Source organism: Bos taurus, chromosome 17, assembly GCF_002263795.3.
Source record: "Bos taurus isolate L1 Dominette 01449 registration number 42190680 breed Hereford chromosome 17, ARS-UCD2.0, whole genome shotgun sequence".
Lineage (NCBI taxonomy): Eukaryota > Metazoa > Chordata > Mammalia > Artiodactyla > Bovidae > Bos > Bos taurus.
Window position 1 is genome coordinate 39,768,454 of NC_037344.1, and position 22,211 is coordinate 39,790,664.

Consider the following 22,211-nt stretch of genomic DNA (forward strand, 5'->3'; position numbering starts at 1 on the left):
AGCAGAGTTCCCTGTGCTATATAGTAGGTTAGTGTTGTTTATCCATTTAATATATGTGCTCAGTCACTCAATCGTGTCTGACTCTTTGTGACCCCGTGGACTGTAGCTCGCCAGGCTCCTCTGTCCAAGGAATTTTCCAGGCAAGAATACTGGAATGATTGCCACTTCCTACTCCAGGGGATCTTTCCAGCTCAGGGATCAAACTCTTGTCTCTGTGTCTCCTGCATTGCAGGCGGACTCTTTACCACCAGCACCACCTGGGAAGTCCAATTTTACATGTAACAGCATGTATATATACCTACCCCCAAATTCCCAATTTATCTTCCATCCTTCATCCCTGGTAGCCTGAAGTCAGTTCTGAAGAGTCAATTATACCCACATTTTCTTTCACCCAGCATTATTCCATTTTTATTTTATTCCTGGTCATAAATTAGAGAGTCTCCCCATTGTGCCAGCCCAGTCTTCATATATATATGGAGAAAGTGGGAGAAAGAGAAAGATGCTCACTCATGTACAATTCTGCTTCCTATTTGTCTTCCAAAGCTTACTGGACACAAACTACATAATCAATATTGTTCACTTGCTAAGTCATGTTCGACTCTTTGCAGTTCCATAGACTGCAGCACCCCAGGCTTCCCTGTCTTTCACTATCTCCCAGAGTTTGCTCAAACTCATAAACTATGCAACCAACACAGAGGTTACAAGAAACTCACTAAATGTCACCCCTATTCTTAGTTTATATTCTATGGAAGATGAGTACACAAGAGGTTGGTGATAACAGGCAGAATAGCAAACTATGAGTTTCATAAAAAGAATGTCATATTTCCTGACTATAATGCATCTCAAAAACAAAATGAATTTCTTGAATGTCAGAGTTGAGAAAAAAAACTTAGAAAATCATATAGTACAGGGTCTCCTGGCCTTTTTTTCCCCTTCAGCTTCACACATGAAGCTATGCCAGAATCCAATGTGCTACATCAAAGGCCCTCAAACATTTTGATTTAGAAAAAGGCCCCCAAGGAGTTTTAATATGTATGACCCACCATCCTACTCTGCTCATGAGAAATGTTCAATTTTCATTCCATAAGCGGGAAAACAAAGCCAAGCTACCTCAAAATAGGTTAAAAGAGATGCCCCAAATCACCATCAGGCTTCATGGCATGGTTCTGTGATCTACACTGACCTCAGCCTCTCACTTTCTTTAACAGCCCTTTTCCACACTCAATAATATAAAAACTCTGGTCCTTGTAAGCTTGACATGTATGAGTAATAATTCCCAGATATCCTCAGGAATACTGCTATAGGGCATCACATTTACCTGTAAAGCATAATGCAACAATAAGTGGGGAACAGAGCTCTGTGGAAAGGTGGATTCTCAGGGGTTGGCTCACTCACTGGCTAGTTGAGTGAAAAAGACAAATCAGCTTTTGCGATTCAGAAAGCAATTCGAATTCAGCAAAATTACAAATGACCATCAAGTGTTTGAGGGTTACCCTGGGAGAGTCAAAGGTTTGAAAGTCAAATCTATAAAAACCAAGCCTCCTCAGGCAGCTGCTGCCAGAAATTCAACTACTAGCACATCTGCTTCTTTGAAATGGCACTCATAATACGGCGTTCCAAGATAAACAAAGATATTTTTAAAATTTAAGCTCCTTAATTTTTAAAGTGACACAGCTTTTTTTAAACTCTAAATTTAAATTCTTTAAAAAATTGTCTTCTGGCAACTTCAGCCTTTCTATGTACACATGCATTTGTGTATGAGACACAAATATTTATTTAACTGTCTTTCAAAAAAAGATGTAGGTAACAGTTATCAATAAGACTTGGTCTGAATAGTTAAAAAACCTGTTACCTCTTTCTACACTTGATGCCAGCCTTTCACAAAAGTCCACAAAGTTAGAAAGAGATAAGGAGAAACAGAGAAGTAGGGCATTTGTGTTGTAAGAACACCATTAGGCTTCTGATTCTACACAGTGTGAATATTTAACTACTAGTCTCTAAATCCTTCTAAATTGTTCTGTCAAAGGGCAGCATATAGCCTGGCTTTCAACTATTAATCTCAATGTAATTTCAGAACGTCCTGATAATCTTAGACTAAACCACCAAAGATGACAACCAGAAGTGATGCAGACTCACTTTAGGTCAACTATTGGTTCTCTGTGATATTTTTTTAAGTTAAACTCACAGAAAATGATTAATGAAAAGACTACCTGCAGCATAACAAATACAAGATAGCTAAATGTTCACAGTCCTCAGTAAAACGAATTGAAGAATGGTTGTTCCAAAAACAGTTTAACAATCCAGATTTTCATTCCCATTAAGCTTTTTTTCCCTTACAGAACAAACTAAAAATTAAAATATACACAGACAAAAAATTTACTAAATGTAGTCTCCTATATAATGTAAAATAGAAAAAAAAATGTTAATAGTCTGATAAACTTTCAAGTCCAAGGTTCACGACAAGAAACCCCAGTTGTCCGCAGGTATCAAATCTTACCTAGTTGTCACAGATACCCACAAGCCGTGATTCACCGGGCAGGGTTCCGAAGGCTCTTTCTGAGGTCAGGCCACCTTGCCCTGCGCTTCTGTGACCACATTTTCCCATCCAAGTTGAGTCCTGAGCGCTTCTAGCACTGTGTGTGTCTACAAAAGGCAGTGAGTGGCTGAGCACAGAAGCCTCTTCTGTCAGTGTCCCTAAACTTGCCCTTTGTATACAAGGGCCCCCGCATTCCTGCTGTGCGTCAGAACTGCCCAGTGGAATGCAACTCCTCAGTACTGGAATGTAAACTTTTTCATGTCAGGCTACATCCACACAGCCATCAGACTGCGCCTACACTGGTGGGCAGTCCTAATTTACAGAATGTTTAAATATGTGATTCTCCGATACCGATTCTTCATATCTTCATTTCTAAAAAATGAGTACAGTTGCTAAAATGTACTGAGATTTAAAATAAATGACTGGCCTGATGCTCCTAAAACAAAACCAATAATATCTATGTAGGACTTACCAAAAATACTCACATGAAAAACTGTCTTTAGATACCAGAACAGCATAAACAGTTAAGAAAAAGAAAAATCTAACAAGTAACTGCTGATGCAATCAATTCCATTCTCAAAATCAGTAGACTCTACAGGAATACATTTTAACAGAAGAGCAAAATGGTTTGAAAGGCATCACTTAATCTTTTAAAAAATATTTAGTCCTCACTCATTAGTTTAACAAACAAGCCAAAAAAAAAAAAGTAACAGCTATTTATACTAAAAACATACACACACCAAGTACACACTGAAGTTGTGTGTGTCTAAATTACAAACGGTTCTTAAACTGTGGCCTGGAACAGGCTATTTCAGAAGTAACTGGGAAAATGAAACAGACAGCTTTTTGGAGGCTCATTTAGAAGTATTCTAATAATCATCACCCCGCACAGATGAACAGAGGTTTGCTCCTCTGCAGAGCGAATCTCCACATTTAACCTTTGCTTATAAAAATAGAGCGCAATAAAAAAAAAAAAAAAACCTGTTAGGGGAAGGCCTCAGAGCTATGTTTTATGTTTTCCCCGCTCTGTAGCCCGTGGTCTATTTAACTATATAAGAACTAGACATCTGCTACTTACGCTATGAACATTTTGATCCCTTAAAATAAAATCTAACCTGCACTGTCTTCAGTACCTCTGAAGCATGAGCGCTGCCTCCTGCTAGAGGAGCCGGGTCTCTGCAGCCACCAGCTCGCCCCATCGTCCCTGTGTTTTCTCTCCCTGGGTGCACCGGGCTGCAGCCTGTGTGGGGAGCCGGCATTCCTCTCGGCGGCCAATTTCCTGCTTCAGTGACCCACCCACCCCTCCTGGCTGCAGTTCAGAGTTACGCATGCTGTGCAAGCGGGCACTGTTTCCGCATACCAGCCTCATGACCACAGCAGCTGCCTGACAGTCACTCCTTATCAATTTCTATTAATTCATTATCCACTCTTGTAAGTCAAGGGCAAGTAGGGAAATCTGCAGTGTCTGTTCTCCTCTGTGTCTTCAAGGTCAAATGCTTAGATGTGCCGAGCAGGGCGGTTTTGGTACTGACATTTACCCAACCTGTACTACACACACTACTCTCAACCACCAAAGGGATGCTGAACTGTACACCTGGCTGGAACAATTATCCTGGAAAAGATGAGCATACATATACATCCAAACAACATGGGAAAAGTTGAAAGAGGCTGCTTTTGCCCTTATTTTTCCCTTCTAGAGAAAAAAGGTGGCTCTTACCTCGCTGTATGGGGGTGAAGAGAGCAAGCAGCTTTTGTCTCCTGCCACAATCTACCCAGCAAAGGACTGAACAGTGATGATGACTACACTTTGGTGGGGTCTGTGTCCTCGTGACCAGCTGCTGGAGGACAGCTCAGCTAAACTGATCCGCTGCTATCAGTCTACTCTATGCCATCAGTGGCACGAACGGGTCTCTGCTGATCACAGGGCTTTGCGCACAGATGGCAGCTGATCAGTTTGTATAAAAGTTATGGTCCATACAGCTCTCCCTTCAGCTTCTGGATGCATGCCTTATCCAAAATGCCTTTGTTACAGGGTGCTCCCTGTTTCATTGTGCAAAGCTCGCCGTGGAGAAGTTGGAAGAGGCAAGGAAGCTCTTAGCTCTGAAGCCTTATTTTACAATGTCTTGACTTTTATAAAATTCATTACAAGTAAAATAAATAATTAAGAAGAAACTGAGGACTTCATTGGCAGTTCAAGGGTTAAAACTCTGTTCTTTAACTGCAGGAGGCACAAGTTAAATCCATAGTCAGGAACTAGAACCCCATATGCCACAGTGCGTGGCCTATTATATAATTTTTTTTTTTAATTTTAAAAAAGAAATAGCTTAACAGACCTATGTAACTTGCTAATGAGAAAAATGGTAGATGAATTCAAATGAATGGTTCGGATTGATCCTAACCAGTAAGAACCTGAATTGATCTCAAGAATCAAACATCTCAAGTAACTGCAACAAAACATCTGATATTCTTTCAAGGCTCATATAAATGGCACCAAAACCCAACCCCAGCCTCCCCCAAATCTGGCACATATCATAAAATATGCTGAAATAGCACATGTCTTTGTAAGATAGGACCTCAACAAGAATTTGGGTCACTTGAATAGTACTGCATTCATGAAACTCTTGGAAGTTAAAAGAACACTTTTCCAAGAAAGGAAAAGCATATATTGACACATGACTAGTTTCTCACAAGATATCAAGTTACAAAATGTCAATTTTTTGAATTCATATGAATGAAATGTGAACTTTTCTCACAAATCATACTTATCCTGTTTTTCCTTGTTTTATAAATAATTGTTCCTTCTAATTCTACCAACAGTAACCGTGGCAATACTGTTTAACTTATTTCAAATCTGCTTTTATAGAATGAAGTAGTTAAAAACTTATCACGTATCATCAAAAAATAAAATACTTAGGAATATATTTAATGAAGGCTATGCATGACCTGTACACTGAAAACACAAAAGGATACTTAACCCTACAAAGAAAAATAGTAAAAGACCTAAATCAATTCTGAGCTATACCATGTTCATGGTTTGGAAGGCTCAACATTAAGATAGCAAACCCTCCCAAACTGATCCACAGATCCAACACAATTCTAATCAAACCCTAATACTGACAAGCTGATTTTAGAATTTATATGGAAAAGAAAAGACATAGAAGAGTTAAATAATTTTAATACAGAAAAAGGTGAGGGATTTACACTACATGGGTTTTACTATAAAACCACAGGGTATTGGTATTAAGAACTGACATGTAGATCAACAGAACAAAAGAGAGTTCAGAAACAGACCTGAAACAAATATAGTCTAAGTAAAGCGTGAAGAGTCCCTCAGTTGTGTCCGACTCTTTGAGACTCCCTGGACTATAGAGTCTGTGGAATACTCCAGGCCAGAATACTAGAGTAGGTAGCCTCTCCCTTCTCCAGGGAATCTTCCCAATCCAGGGATCAAACCCAGGTCCCTGGCATTGCATGCAGATTCTTTACCAGCTGAGCCACAGGCGAAGCCCAAAAATACTGGAGTGAGTAGCCTCTTCCCTTCTCCAGTGGATCTTCCTGACCCAGGAATCAAACCGGGGTCTCCTGGACTGCAGGCAGATTCTTTATCAACTGAGCTATGAGGGAAGCCCAAATATAGTCTACTGATTTTTTTAATAAATATGCTAAGGTAACTTAACAGATAAAAAATATTCTTTTCAATAAATGGTTCTGGAACAGGCAAATATAAGTATCAAAAAACATTAAGAAAACCTCAACCCTTATCTTACATCATACATAAAAATTAAATCAAAATGGATCTCAGGCCTAAATGGAACAGCTGAAACTTTAAAATTTCTACAAGAAAAACATGAGAAAACCTTTATGACATCAAGTTAAGAAAAGATTTCTTAAATAGGACACTACAAGTAGAAACTAAAAAAGAAAATGCTGACATAAATGAACTTCATGAAGGTGAAAAAGTTTTTGCTTCTAAAACACAGAGTTAAGAAAAAGCCAAGCCATGGACTGGAAGAAAATTTTTGCAAAATACATCCAAAGGAATTGTATGCAGAATATATAAAGAACATACGCCAAAGTAACACAGTCAATTCAATTTTTTTAGTGTGCAAAATCCAATTTAAAAATATGGTTTCAAATGGGTGAACTAACACTTCAAAGAAGATACATGAATGGCCAATTAACACATTAAAAATCCGCAACACTAGTCTTCAGAGAAACACATAATAAAACCACAGTGTAATTATCACCATATATATGCTGAAGTGGCTAAAATTAGAAAGACAGATAATACCAAGTGTTGCAGAAGATATGCAGTAACCAGAACTCTCAAACTGCTTGTGGGAGGGCTAAATGTTACAGCTGGTATGGAAAACAGTGTGACAGCTTCTTACCAAGTTAAACATACATTTACTACATAACCCATCCATCCCACTCTCAGGTATTTATTCAAGAAGTCATGAAAACATGTCCACACAAACAGATGTCCATGAATACTGACAGAAGCAAGAAGTGGAAGCAACCCAAACCATCATTTTCAAACTGTGCTTTGTAAATGAATACTATGGACACTGCTGCTGCTGCTAAGTCTCGTCAGTCGTGTCCGACTCTGTGCGACCCCACAGACGGCAGCCCACCAGGCTCCCCCATCAGTGGGATTCTCCAGGCAAGAACACTGGAGTGGGTTGCCATTTCCTATCTTGCTTATAAAATTCAATAGGATTTATGAAATCTAGCACCCCTTTTATATAAGAATTGGCAATATACTGCACGACTTGCTTACAATAGTACATGAGATAATTTTACATTGGAATGAACAGTAAGGCAAAGTTTAGTTGTCAAAGCCTGTCCCTACAGCCTTCTGACCTGTAGGGACAGGTCAGAAGACCTTCTCTTTTTTTGCCTCTGTATTCTCCCTATTTACCTGCCCCTCCACCATATTCATTTCACCTCTGATATCCACCTACCTCAGTTCAGTTCGGTTGCTCAGTCGTGTCTGACTCTTTGTAACCCCATGAATCGTAGCACACCAGGCCTCCCTGTCCATCACCAACTCCCAGAGTTCTCTCAAACTCAAATCCATCGAGTCGGTGATGCCATCCAGCCATCTCATCCTCTGTCGTCCCCTTCTCCTCCTGCCCCCAATCCCTCCCAGCATCAGAGTCTTTTCCAATGAATCAACGCTTCGCATGAGGTGGCCAAAGTTCTGGAGTTTCAGCATCAGCATTGTTCCTTCCAAAGAACACCCAGGACTGATCTCCTTTAGAATGGACTGGTTGGATCTCCTTGCAGTCCAAGGGACTCTCAAGAGTCTTCTCCACCACCACAGTTCAAAAGCATCAATTCTTTGGCGCTCAGCCTTCTTCATAGTCCAACTCTCACATCCATACATGACCACTGGAAAAACCATAGCCTTGACTAGACGGATCTTTGTTGGCAAACTGATGTCTCTGCTTTTCAATATGCCATCTAGGTTGGTCATAACTTTCCTTTCAAGGAGTAAGTGTCTTTTATCATGGCTGCAATCACCATCTGCAGTTATTTTGGAGCCCAGAAAAATAAAGTCTGACAGTGTTTCCACTGTTTCCCCATCTATTTGCCATGAAGTGATGGGACCAGATGCCATGATCTTCGTTTTCAGAATGTTGAGCTTTAAGCCAACTTTTTCACTCTCCTCTTTCACTTTCATCAAGAGGCTTTTGAGTTCCTCTTCACTTTCTGCCATAAGGGCAGTGTCATCTGCACATCTGAGGTTATTGATATTTCTCCCAGCAATCTTGATTCTAGCTTGTGCTTCTTCCAGTCCAACATTTCTCATGATGTACTCTGCATATAAGTTAAATAAGCAGGGTGACAATATACAGCCTTGAGGTACTTCTTTTCCTATTTGGAACCAGTCTGTTGTTCTATGTCCAGTTCTAACTGTTGCTTCCTGATCTGCATATAAGTTTCTCAAGAGGCAGGTCAAGTGGTCTGGTATTCCCATCTTTTTCAGAATTTTCCACAGTTGATTGTGATCCACACAGTCAAAGGCTTTGGCATAGTCAATAAAGCAGAAATAGATGTTTTTCTGGAACTCTCTTGCTTTTTCGATGATCCAGCGGATGTTGGCAATTTGATCTCTGGTTCCCCTGCCTTTTCTAAAACCAGCTTGAACATCTGGAAGTTCACAGTTCACATACTGCTGAAGCCTGGCTTGATTCAGCTCAATTCAGTTCAGTCGTTCAGTTGTGTCCGATTCTTTGTGACCCCATGGACTGCAGCACGCCAGGCCTCCCTGTCCATCACCAATTCCCAAAGTTTATTCAAACTCATGTCCATTGAGTCAGTGATGCCATCCAACCATCTCATGCTCTGTCGTCTGCTTCTCCTCCTGCCTTCAAATTTTTCCCAGCATCAGGGATTTTTCCAGTGAGTCAGTTCTTCACATCAGGTGGCCAAAGTATTGGAGTTTCAGCTCCAGCATCACTCCTTCCAATGAATACTCAGGGCTGATTTCCTTTAGGATGGACTGGTTTGATCTCCTTGCAGTCCAAGGGACTCTCAAGAGTCTTCTCCAACACCACAGCTCAAAAACATCAATTCTTCGGTGCTCAGATTTCTTTATAGTCCAACTCTCACATCCATTCATGACTACTGGAAAAATCATAGCTTTGACTAGATGGACCTTTGTGGGCAAAGTAATGTCTCTGCTTTTTAATATGCTGTCTAGGTTGGTCATAATTCTTCCTCCAAGGAGCAAGCATCTTTTAATTTCATGGCTGCAGTCACCATCTGCAGTGATTTTGGAGCCCCAGAAAATAAAGTCTCTCATGTTTCCATTGTTTCCCCATCTATTTGCCATGAAGTAATGGGACCAGATGCCATGATCTTAGTTTTCTGAAACTAAACCACCCACCTCAACCCCTCTAAATTATGTTGTAGCTATCAAAGGCATCACACTGCCTGACATGCAAGTTCAAAGCATCTTTTATTCCATCCTCTCCCTTCTCTGTAATTCAAGTCACTAAATTCCATCATTAGTCTTCCTAAATTACTCTCACATGCACCTCCTATCAAATTCTATTTCTATGAAAACACTAGTCAGGTCCATAGAGATAGGGTTCCTGTCTCCGGTCCCAGCTATACAGCATCTTCCAGGATCTCTTCGTTCACTCATCATAAAACTGCAGTGTTTACTGGTGCCACAGTCATCAGCCCAATTGCTCAGTTAAGATCTGACTGACCACCTGCTTGTGAGCTTTGAAAAGAGAGGGTAAGGTCCAGCCCAGATTGTGGTGACTGAAAGTCTCCAGGGTCAGGGCCTCAGGGTAGTACCCATCCTAAGCCAAGGGAATCTAATAAGTGGCCCAGCTTGGTCAGTTATTGTTCATATTACCTCCTAACCATCTTTATTGCCAAATGCATACTCAGTCGTGTCTGACCCTTTGTGGCCCCATGGACTGCAGCCCACCAGGCTCCTCTGTCCATGGTATTTCCCAGGGAAGAATACTGGAGTGGGTTGCCATTTCCTCCTCCAGGGGATCTTCCTAAACCAGGGATCAAACCCACATCTCCTGTATTGGCAGGCAGATTCTTTACCATCGAGCCACTGGGGAAGCCCCTTATTGCCAAATACAAGGACTCTAATCCAGGATCTTTTCTACTTTTTGTCTCACAAGCACTTTTTAAGAAAAGTTAAAACATACTGCTTAGGCTTAGATCATTATCAGGTAGCTCTTCTCCATACATCTGAAGGACTATGAGCGTCAGTCACTCAGTCGTGTCCAACTCTTTGCGACCCCATGGGGTGTAGCCCACCAGACTCCTCATCCATGGGATTTTTTAGGTAAGAATACTGGAATGGGTTGCCATTTCCTTCTCCAGGGGATCTTCCTGACCCACAGATCAAACCCAGGTCTCCTGTAACTACTCTATACTCTGACATAGATAATAAAACCACTGCTTTAGCCACAATGATGCTTCCATACGCAACATTAACTATATATGTCTATATATTGATATGCTGCTAAGTCGCTTCAGTCGTGTCCGACTCTGTGCGACCCCATAGACAGCAGCCCACCAGGCTCCCCCGTCCCTGGGATTCTCCAGGTAAGAACACTGGAGTGGGTTGCCATTTCCTTCTCCAATGCATGAAAGTGAAAAGTGAAAGTGAAGTCGCTCAGTTGTGTCCGACTCTTCGTGACCCCATGGACTGCAGCCTAGCAGGCTCCTCTGTCCGTGGGATTTTCCAGGCAAGAGTACTGGAGTGGGGTGCCATTGCCTTCTCCGCTATATATATTGATATAGACACACATTAACTATATATAAAATTAACATATAAAATTTTACTTAATGGGATACTTAATACTTAATGTGTATTGATATTACCTCAATTTTTTTTAAAGTTCACTTAAATAGGATAATGATTTAAAAACCCAGAAGACCCTAATCACAGATAACTCTTCATTCTGTGCTTCCAAAATTATATAATAAGTTAAAATCCAAGATCAGATGACTAAATGGTAAACTGATATGGTCTCAAGATTCTGAATAATTATTATTTTAGACTATATAAAGAACCATGGCAATAAAAAACTTTTGATATATATACACAAACACACATATGCATACACATATCCTGTATATGATTTAGACTGAATAAAATATTAATAGTTTTATTAATAGTGAAATAAAATACTAATAGTTTTCCTACTTGTAAAACTGAATTAAGTATGAATACTTAATGGTGGTTTTCTAAATGCACCCTTTTAAGTATGCATTTTAGTTCTATATTTTTAGAACTAAAAATATAGTAATAAAATATAGGAAAATGTTGGACAGATTTTGGGCAATGCCTGAGTTTTTAAAATTACCTGAAAATGCCCAAGAAATAGCAAACTTATCTTAATGAAACTGACACATTAAGCAGCTTATAGCTATAAAATGTAAAATAAGTCATTATAAAGTAAAAATTATCCTTAAATATCAGACTCATTCAAAAAATTTTTGATGAAGGCTAAACTAAGAACATCCAGTTATTAAATGTTTGTGTAGACCTGTAACACATCAATATTCAATACCAGAAATTATACATTTAATTGCAAAAATATCCAACACCTATTAAGCCATATATGTGTGACAAAAGAAAGAAATATCTAAGAAAACAAATCTTTTTTATTTTAAACTTACATTTCAATATTCTAATCAGTAATAAATATTAAGCATATAGTTTTTAAAGCCACATTATACTTAATTAAATTTTAACATAAAAAGGCAGTGATATACATGTCTAAGCTATATTTAAATTTATTTTAACTATTTCTTAATTCTTGAAGTACTTTTAAACAATTTTTAGCATATCTGAAAAACAAAATGTGGTACATAGTACAGCATAAAGTCATTTTCTTTAACACTGAAATATACAGCTTTGCTGTCTATTATATATATATATATATATATATATATATATAATAGATACCTATATTTCATACACGCAAGTTTACAGTCATAGTAATTTTATAGTCATTGTAAACTACTAACAGAGGGTCCCGGGACTGTGATTAATTAGAAATTAATTTTAATAACGACATTCCTATTTTACAAAGTATAATTTGCTTCAAGTATCAATTTCTCTCTTAGCGATAGCCTTACTCTTACCATTTTCGCTCAGTGTTCCCAACACTGAAAGGGTATTTCTTTACACAAAACCAAATTGAGCTGCTCTGTATTTTAAGACACCATGAATTCATACAGATGGAGCAGTAATTCACACACCCCTCCAAATCAACCCTTCCCCAGAACAACTGTGCACACACAAGGGGTGCGAGCTCCTTTGCCCTTAAGCAGTAAACAATTCCGACATTTTACAGAGAAAAACAATGTTGTATTTCATTGTTGTATTTCACTGACACATATCAAACTTTGAAACCTTTATGAAGTATAATATCTACTTTTGCAAGAGAACCAAACATCACTGCCAACACGGACTTCCAAGGTGAAATCACAGGCTTATTTATGCAAAGGTCCTAGATGACAGGCCCCCTGACTGAAGACTTTAAGCATCAGAGGCGCTAGAACATCAACTCTACATACACATACGTCAGAACGCTTCCCTTGAAGACTACTTACTGTATTAGGACACCACCAACGCTGGTATTCCAAGGACCACAGAAGCCTGACTTTTATGCACAGCTCACCTGTGCAGTTGTAGTTATAGCAACCGAATTCCCAACTTGACCCAGCCACGAGCTCCCTCTCCAGAGAACCACACTGCTCTGTGCATCGGGTATCACACTGGAACAGGGTCAAAACAATGCTAAATCAATGCTAGCTTTCCAGGATGAAGATGCTGCGTCCTACAGCAGAGAGTACAGCCAATTCCCAAAGGGGGAATGTTTTAGTATATCCCATTGTAGTTTTTAACATATTTCACTCTACCTTTAGACATCTACCTTATTTCAAATTTAACACAGGATATATTTACATCAAGCACAACTAAACTCTGCCTTCAATAGCATTAACTCTAGTCTAACCAAGTTCACATTTGCTTCAAGATGTATTTGCTTTATTTGGAATTCTTTCCCAGCTTCCTTAAAAATCTTTAACATATATGTTTACCTTCTGTGTGTGTCCTGGGAATACATGAACCCGAGTCACCCTCAAGTAGCACAGGCAGGACTTACAGATGATGTAAGGGCTGAGAAGGGAGGCACAGGGCTGAGGAACAGAGGATCTGATAGAGAAAGCTAACAGGGAGAGAGTGAGGGAAACTAACAGGGGCTGCTGGTTTCCTGCTCTAATCTTTCTCCGTAGAAGGATGAAAAGTCAAAGTGAAAGTCGCTCAGTTATGTCTGACTCTTTGTGACCCCATGGACTTCTCTGTCCATGGGATTCTACAGGCAAGAATACTGGAGTGGGTTGCCATTCCTTTCTCCATGGGATCTTCCCAACCCAGGGATCAAACGTGGGTATCCCCACTGCAGACAGATTCTTTACCCTCTGAGCCACCAGGGAAGTCTCTTAGAAGGATATTTGTATATTATTATTTTCAGGGACACAATGCATCTCAGAATAAGACAGATCTTAGGTTCCTGGGTGACTAGAAGCGGCCATATGACTCCACCTGGACAATGTGATGTGAAAGGAAACTTTGTTTCAAGGACAGAAGTTAACTTTTTGCTCATCTACTTTTCCCCTGCTTCTGGCTCCCACTGCAGATGTAATGGCTGGAGCTCAGCAGCCAGTCTGTGCCCTGAATGGATGTTGAATACAAGAAAGCTATGAGCCAAGAAGAAAGATGGGACCTGGGGTCATTCTTGCTGGTGATCTTCAGGGTTCTCTCACAGGAGAGAAAAAAGTAACTCCTACTGCATTTATGTGACTGCTTTCTGTAATCTAAATTAATAACTTCACTGTAATTAATACAGAGAGCAAACAATATACAGTAAGATGCCACCTCCCCTTTCCCCTCTTTCACATCCCAAATGGATCGTGTGCTGCCCTCAGCCCAGGCTCCCCAGATGCCTTCTTCCAACATGCTGCAGCCCCATTCCCGCCTGACTTTTCTATACTAACCTGACTTTCAATAAATTATAGCTTGTTACAAGTGATTTCTCAGGGATTATGTTCCTATAGTATTGTTAAGCTCTTTTTTTAAGTGATTTTTAAAAGGGCACAATAAAAATAGAATCCTGAACCAATACGATTCAATGAATATTTATTAAATGCATGTTCTGGGCTAGGCCCTGCAGCAGTAAAGATGAATATACACAGCAGAGGCCTTTAAAGACTTTCACAATTGAGAAAGCATGTGGTTTTCAGTGGGTGAGGAGGCATGAGGGGCTGGAGGGGAGGTGGCAACAGTGAGGTGACCATCCCAGCAGAGAGCAGCAACCCAAGACCATCTCACTAAGGAGGCTGCGTGTTGCCTATTTGGCAGCTGAGTATCATTTAAGCTCATTATGCAAGGGATCAACAAGAAGAGTCTGGGCTTTTAAATGATGATATGGTTTCACTATGGAAGAGTCTTGAGAGCAAGTAGGGAGCTGCACAGAGCAGGTGACAATAAAGGCATTGCTGGTGGGGATGAAGGCAGGGGACCTGGCAAATGTGGTCACTGCTAACTCTAAGGTGTTATTAGCTAAAAGGAAAAGAAAAAAAAAAAAAAAACTGTCAGAGGAGAAAAGAAAGGTCAGAGCTGAGACTCAAAGAAATTGCTCGAGTAGGTGATAAGCTGTTTATAAAGCCATTAATGACAGAAGCAGCATTCCAGATATGGTATCTCCAATCCCAGGGCCTGGACACCCTGCTCCCCTCGCCCCTCTGCCGTGTGCAAGAGTAACAACGCCCAGTAGCCCCTACACCCACCTGCCCCAAGCCTGCCCCCAAACACTTGCTGGGCTTGGGAGGGACACAAATGATCACATGTCAGTGACCACTGATATCAAGTGGGCACTCAACACTCCTTTTGTTTCACAACTTCTCTCTTGCCCAAACTCCTCAGCACCCACTGCGCTTCACAACCATACCTGGACCTTGACTCTGATCATGGGCCTATAAAAGGGTAAAGCGCTTTCACTCTTTCCAAAGCCAACACTTGCCCCGTCGTGGGCTTCACCCACTTCTGCACAACCCCCCACCCTCCTGTATAAGCCCTCTTCGCCGGGTTACTCACGACATACAAACACACTCTGGCATCTGCTAAAGAGATACATCCCCCACGACCCCTCAACTCCAGCCAAAACACCACTTCCTCCCTCCTCCCCACAGTGGAATTTCTGGAAATGATAAAATTTCGCTTTCACCAGTGCTTATCTCCACAAGTAGCCCCACCGCTTCACTGAGATGTGCTTACTCAGTGATCCAGGTCACCTGTGACCTTCATGTTGTTAAATCCAAGGTCATTGTCCAGTCTCACCCGAGTGATGCTCCATGAAAAAGCAGACTAACAGACCATCCCTCTTCTCAAAATGCCGTTATCCCTTGGCCTTGGTGACACACAGCAAGATCTCCATGTGTCAGCTCCGTGGTCCAGGCAGGCATTTGGAGGCTGAGTTACATTTGTAGGGTGGCTAAGACAGAAGATGCATATGAACAACTGCAGGGGAGCCACTCAGGACAGAGGTCAGCATAGAACGGCCCATCCATACTAATTAAGCATCTCAGAGAGACATAACCAGCGGCCTAGGGTGATGGTTGATTCTGGAAGTTAGCTCCAGGCACTATGCTCATCACATCTGAGCACCATTATGGTCAACAGGTTCACGTATGCTGAAGCCTGGCTTGGAGAATTTTGAGCATTTCTTTACTAGCGTGTGAGATGAGTGCATCTGTGTTGTAGTTTGAGCATTCTTTGGCATTGCCTTTCTTTGGGATTGGAATGAAAACAGACCTTTTCCAGTCCTGTGGCCACTGCTGAGTTTTCCAAATTTGCTGGCATATTGAGTGCAGCACTTTTACAGCATCATCTTTCAGGATTTGAAATAACTCAACTGGAATTCTATCACCTCCACTAGCTTTGTTTGTAGTGATGCTTTCTAAGGCCCGCTTAACTTCACATTCCAGGATGTCTGGCTCTAGGTCAGTGATCACACCATCGTGATTATCTTGGTTGTGAAGATCTTTTTTGTACACTTCTTCTGTGTATTCTTGACACCTCTTCTTAATTGCCAACATCCGCTGGATCATCGAAAAAGCAAGAGAGTTCCAGAAAAACATATATTTCTGCTTTATTGACTATGCCAAAGCCTTTGACTGTGTGGATCACAATCAACTGTGGACAATTCTGAAAGAGATGGGAATACCAGACCACCTGACTCTTGAGAAACCTATATGCAGCTCAGGAAGCAACAGTTAGAACTGGACATGGAACAACAGACTGGTTACAAATAGGAAAAGGAGTACCTCAAGGCTGCATATTGTCACCCTGCTTATTGAACTCCTATGCAGCGTACATAATGAGAAACGCTGGACTGGAAGAAGCACAAGCTGGAATCAAGATTTCCAGGAGAAATATCAATAACCTCAGATATGCAGATGACACTGCCCTTATGGCAGAAAGTGAAGAGGAACTAAAAAGCCTCTTGATGAAAGTGAAAGAGGAGAGTGAAAAAGTTGGCTTAAAGCTCAACATTCAGAAAATGAAGGATCATGGCATCTGGTCCCATCACTTCATGGGAAATAGATTGGGAAACAGTAGAAACAGTGTCAGACTTTATTTTTTTTGGCTCCAAAATCACTGCAGATGGTGACTGGAGCCATGAAATTAAAAGATGCTTACTCCTTGGAAGGAAAGTTATGACCAACCTAGATGGCATATTCAAAAGCAGAGACATGACTTGGCTAACAAAGGTCCATCTAGTCAAGGCTATGGTTTTTCCAGTAGTCACGTATGGATGTGAGAGTTGGACTGTGAAGAAAGCTGAGCGCCAAAGAATTGATGCTTTCGAACTGTGGTGTTGGAGAAGACTCTTGAGAGTCCCTTGGACTGCAAGGAGATCCAATCAGTCCATTCTAAAGAACATCGGTCCTGCGTGTTCTTTGGAAGGAACGATGCTAAAGCTGAAACTCCAGTACTTTGGCCACCTCATGTGAAGAGTTGACTCATTGGAAAAGACTCTGATGCTGGGAGGGATTGGGGGCAGGAGGAGAAGGGGACGACAGAGGATGAGATGGCTGGATGGCATCACCAACTCGATGGATGTGAGTTTGAGTGAACTCTGGGAGTTGGTGATGGACAGGGAGGCCTGGCATGCTGCAATTCACAGGGTCACAAAGAGTCGGACACGACTGAGCGACTGAACTGAACTGATGGTCAACAGGTATGTCAATTTTTTCACTGCTGCTGGGCTGGATGTGGGGAAAATAACTGTAGAAGATGGAGGGAAAACAGTCAAGTCCCAGAGGACCGGCTGACACTCATACACACACACACACACATGTGTACACTCACGTGTGTACACACACACACACCTTTATGCCTATAGGTGTGTATTTTAATCCAATTATATCCAGTTATACATATGTTTATATGTACAGATCACATGAAAGCAAACAGAAGTACATTTCTATGACTCCCTGCCTAACCAACTATTTCATTAACTGGCCAAATACAGGTCCCAATCACCTGCTCCTGAAGGTGATAAAAGAGCATGATAATTGAGTACACAAACAATGCTTGAAATAAGCAGTTCTTATAACTTAATTAAAAGACTCTTGCTCCTTGGAAGGAAAGCTATGACAAACCTAGACAGCATATTAAAAAGCAGAGACATCACTTTGCCAACAAAGGTCCAGACAGTCAAAACTATGGTTTTTCCAGTAGTCATGTACAGATGTGAGAGTTGGACCATAAAAGAAAGCTGAGTGCCAAAGAATTCAGGCTTTCGAATTGTGGTACTGCAGAAGACTCTTGAGAGTTCCTTGGACAGCAAGGAGATCAAATCAGTCAATCCTAAAGGAAATCAGTCCTGAATATTCATTGGAAGGACTGATGCTGAAGTTGAAGCTCCAATACTTTGGCCACCTGATGTGAAGAGCCTGGAAAAGACCCTGATGCTGGCAAAAGAAGAAGTGGGCAGCAGAGGATGAGATGGTTAAATGGTATCACTGACTCAGTGGACATGAGTTTGAGCAACCACTGGGAGAGAGAGGAGTGTTAGTTAGAATAGACCACACAACAGCAACAACATAACTTATTAGCCCTTCTAACTCTGTTGTTACCTACTCACTTTAGGTCACCTCAAAGTCTTATGGTTTCTCTTGGAAGGGAGCAAAGAAGGGAGAAAGAAGGAAGGGATGATGTTTTCTTTTAAAGAAATGTAAGAAACTTCTAATAGTACTGGCTATAAAGAAAACTTTTGAGAAGCTTATGTATCACCTCATTTAATCCTGTTATACGTTACTGGTATCTCCACACGTGAGAAGGTATGTAAGATCAGTACATTATTTTTAAAACTCAATGTGGCAGTTTAAGATGATTCATGGTTTTCTTTTGTTTTTCTATTTTCCCATCCCTCCTTTCATAACCTTCTGGGCTTCATCTGTGCTGCTACTGTTGGGATGTTGCCAGTGCTAAGGGGTAAACCTCACCTGTGATGAACAATTTCCAGCGCTCTGCCTCTCACTGCCCTTCACACCTTTCAGATACAGTTCATGCCCAGTAAAGGTGCTCTTCCATGACATAATTCACCAGGCACTTATTTTTAAAATGCCAGCCTCCATCTCCAATATGGCATCACATGACAAAACAAATCTGTGCCCTTTCTGGAATATGACGTTCTAATCCTATGCAGCCCTTTACGTGGAATAAGGAATATTTAACCGTACCTTAAGTCCCTACTGCACAGACACAGAATCATTCTTCCATTGTTTCACCCCCTTTCACTACTGAAAACAACCAGCGAGTTCTCAAAGCGATCAATTAACTTATCACATACACTGGCAAGCAGAAGGGAGGCCCGCAATTTTTAATATCCAGAAGTCATTGTTTGTCACAGGAATCAAAACGAGAATAGTTATTTCAGCCTCTCAGAACTGATTAGTTAAATGTCTTGTTTCCCCACTTATCCTCATTAGAGCTGCCAGATCTAATTTAAAATGTGATTATTGAAAGCACCCTAGCATAATTTTAATTTTTACATTGTGGGTGTATCTGGTATCAATGGAAGGGAAGTGCTAACGGTATGTGGACACGGCCACCGAGGTGCAAACCAACGCTGTACTTCCTCTTCAGCCCCTGCCAATGTCACCTGAGACCTAACCAACCAGCGGCCCTGGGCTGCCAGCCAAGGGATGCAGGCTTGTAAACTGGGCTCCCATCACCGCTACTGTCATCAATGCTTGGCAACTCACCTCTCCATGCCTGGAGGTGCACTTCTACTCCAGAAAAACGATCCTGTTCGCATGGCCCTGTTGGACCTACTGCCCAGGCTTGGACTCTCCTTCACTTGTATTCCTGAGCTGTCACTCATGCTCTTTTCTGCATCCAGATCTCCTCTCCAACCACTGCCCAACAGTCTAAACCATTAACCCAATTCCAAATTCCCTCCCTTAGGACTTCCCTAGTGGTCTAGTGGCTAAGAGGCCTAGCCCCCAGTGCAGAGGGCCCAGGGTCGATCCCTGGTTGGGGAACTAGATCCCACAAGCTGGAATTAAGACTAGGGCACAACCAAATAAATAACTTTTTTTTTTTTTTAAGATAAAATTCACTTCCTCAAGAGCCACACTTAACTACCATCTACATACATTAAAATACTCCTGTCTCTGAGAGGATTTTGCCTTTGGTGTGGCCTTAGCTAAACTGATTCACACTATACCATTTAACGATCCTATACCATTTAATGCAGTTCTTTCACACTGCACATAGGACTGCCTCATCTCCCCAGGCAGGTATTCAACTGCCTGCCCGCAGGGTGGAGACCACCGTGCTTCCGTGTAGATGCCAGAACACAGAGACCAAATGGTAGGGCTTAAGGCAAGTTTCAACTAACATTGGAAATAACACAGAAATAGGCCTCAAAATTGGAACTCTACCAAACCCACTTCAGAATAAGAGAGAAAAACCCATAAATATGAAAAGCATCAGTAAACCAATCCCAAATTTTGATGGCATTTCAATGTTTAGCCATTCCCACCAATAGCGCTTTCCAGTTACTGATCTGACTTCTTATGCCACATGCAGAGCACAGGCTGCTTCACCTACCACGTCTGCCGCCAAACAAAATCTGGTCCCCAGACCCTAAGACCCATGCGTGAGAAGCCTTCGCCCTTCTGTGTAGCCTCTGTCCCCAACCTTTTTTGGCGCCCAGCTTTCATTATGAACTTTCCCTTGTCATCACTCAAGTTCCAAGGCTCACAGCTAGTCTGGGCTTCTTTTCCTTCAGCCTGACATCTGGTTCTTCGTTGATACAGAAGGGTAGAGACTGCTGACTGACTGCTCTAAATATTAAAAATAGAGAAAGTTTTTAACTGTCAGAGCAATAAAAATATTATCTGTTTACAATTAAATATGGTATGCAAGATCATTTCTATGGAAAGGCCCTTCCTTGGAGGCCTTTATGATTAAATTTACTCAAAAAATCAGATCCAGTGTTTTATTTGGCTGCATGAGGTTTTAGATGCGGCATGTGGGGATCTAGTTCCCTGACCAGGGATTGAACCCAGGTCCCCTGCCTCGGGAGCATGCAGTCTTAACCGCAGTACCACCAGAGAAGTCCCTAGATTCAATATTTTAGTAGGAGTGTTTTTTATTTTCTTTTTGCCCCAAGATTATGACCGACATAAATTCAAGAAGAATCTGTATAACAGTAGAGCTTCATGTCTGTAACATCTAGTGTACTGTTTTGTTTTTTTTTTTTACTTTTTTTTTTTTTTTACAAATAGGTGTAAAAATGATTTTTATATTAGTAGAAAAAGAGTCCAATCCTATGAGTTAACACAAAACCTAGGTAAGGGAATTCCCTGGTGGTTCAACAGTTGGGACTTCAAGATCTCAACACCAAGTGCCAGCATTCAATTCCTGGTCAGGGAGCTAAGATCCTAAGATCCCACAAGTTGTGTAGTGTGGTCAAACAAAAACCTAGGTAAACTATGTCCTTCTCTATAAACAATCCAAATCACGTTGAAAGTTTAGAAACAGTCTGGGCCTATCTTTAATACCTAAAATTATCAGCCTTTCAAAGAAGTCAGCAACTGAAAAATAATATTAACCCAAGTTACTTTTCTATGACTTTACTATAAATAGGCTTTGGTATTTGTAAAGTGGGGCAGTTTTAGAAGTAAGAAAATTTAAGAATATAGCAATTCCTATTACAGTTCCTTAAATACATGGATTTGGAGCACATTAGGGCAATGAACATTATTAATATTGTCCTGTCCATTAAGTACAAAAAACCAAATGTTCCTTTAAAAACTATTTTTACAACTGCACCTTCAGCTGAGATAACTTTCATCTACTGCTTACCAGCCCCACTGTAGCTACAAATGATGCCTCTGAAAACCTTAAGGGGAAAAACTCCTTCCTCAAGACACTTCACTACCCCTTGCCTGTCACTGTCTAAATATACCAATCCAGCTACAATGATGGCAGATGTAAACAGCAGGGCAAAGCCTGGACCACTTAGTGACCACAGCTGCTCTGCTTATAGGCTTAGAAAAATACACACAGTCTATACCATTTCCATTCATCTATGCAAGTGTCCACTCCGGCCTTTTCCTAAATGAGAGTGAGAACAATCCCTGCTGTACTCCTGCCTTACTTTGCTCACCCTCCTTCTGATCATACAAAAACACTAAATTTATTTTAAATAAAACAAAAACAACGATATGTTGTACATTGCTTCGAGAACCCAAACTGTACTCCAAATAAGAGTTTAGCTTTATATGTAACATTACTAAGTGATACGACAGCCACTGTGCAAATATCCATGTTTCAAAACTTGGTAAATATCTAATAGGTTTACAACGAAACTCATAAAACAACATCTCATTACTGACATGGCTTACAGTGCGGCAGAGTGGGCATGTTGTCACCGACAGCCACAAAGGAATTCGTGAGCTCCACAAATGTTAAACATCTCAAGGAACAATACTCATGCTTGAACAACCAAAATAAAGAACAATCCTCATCTGTCTAAAAAGAAAACAAAAATAAAAAATAAACACATAAAATGCTGGCCTAAATGTCAACTGAGGAATC

The 22,211-nt window shown here is 40.9% G+C and overlaps 1 protein-coding gene across 21 annotated transcripts in view; it reads right to left on the reverse strand.

Moving 5' to 3' along the window:
• Positions 1 to 22,211, reverse strand: part of RAPGEF2 (Rap guanine nucleotide exchange factor 2) — a 269,637-nt gene that overhangs the window by 135,201 nt on the left and 112,225 nt on the right. Inside the window, exons 1-2 of one of the 21 annotated variants that reach the window (XM_059875865.1) lie at positions 3,652 to 3,742; positions 2,498 to 2,643 (exon numbers count right to left, since the gene is read on the reverse strand). The exons of 18 other annotated variants lie outside the window; for them this stretch is intronic. Coding sequence is in view for 1 of the 3 variants with exons in the window: in XM_015475412.3 (XP_015330898.1) it covers positions 3,670 to 3,680 (11 nt within the window). In the remaining 2 variants the exon portion in view is untranslated. Of the gene's footprint in view, positions 1 to 2,497; positions 2,644 to 3,651; positions 3,743 to 22,211 lie in introns of those variants that run through there. 2 more of the 21 variants (XM_015475412.3, XM_015475414.3) reach the window with 2 other exon arrangements.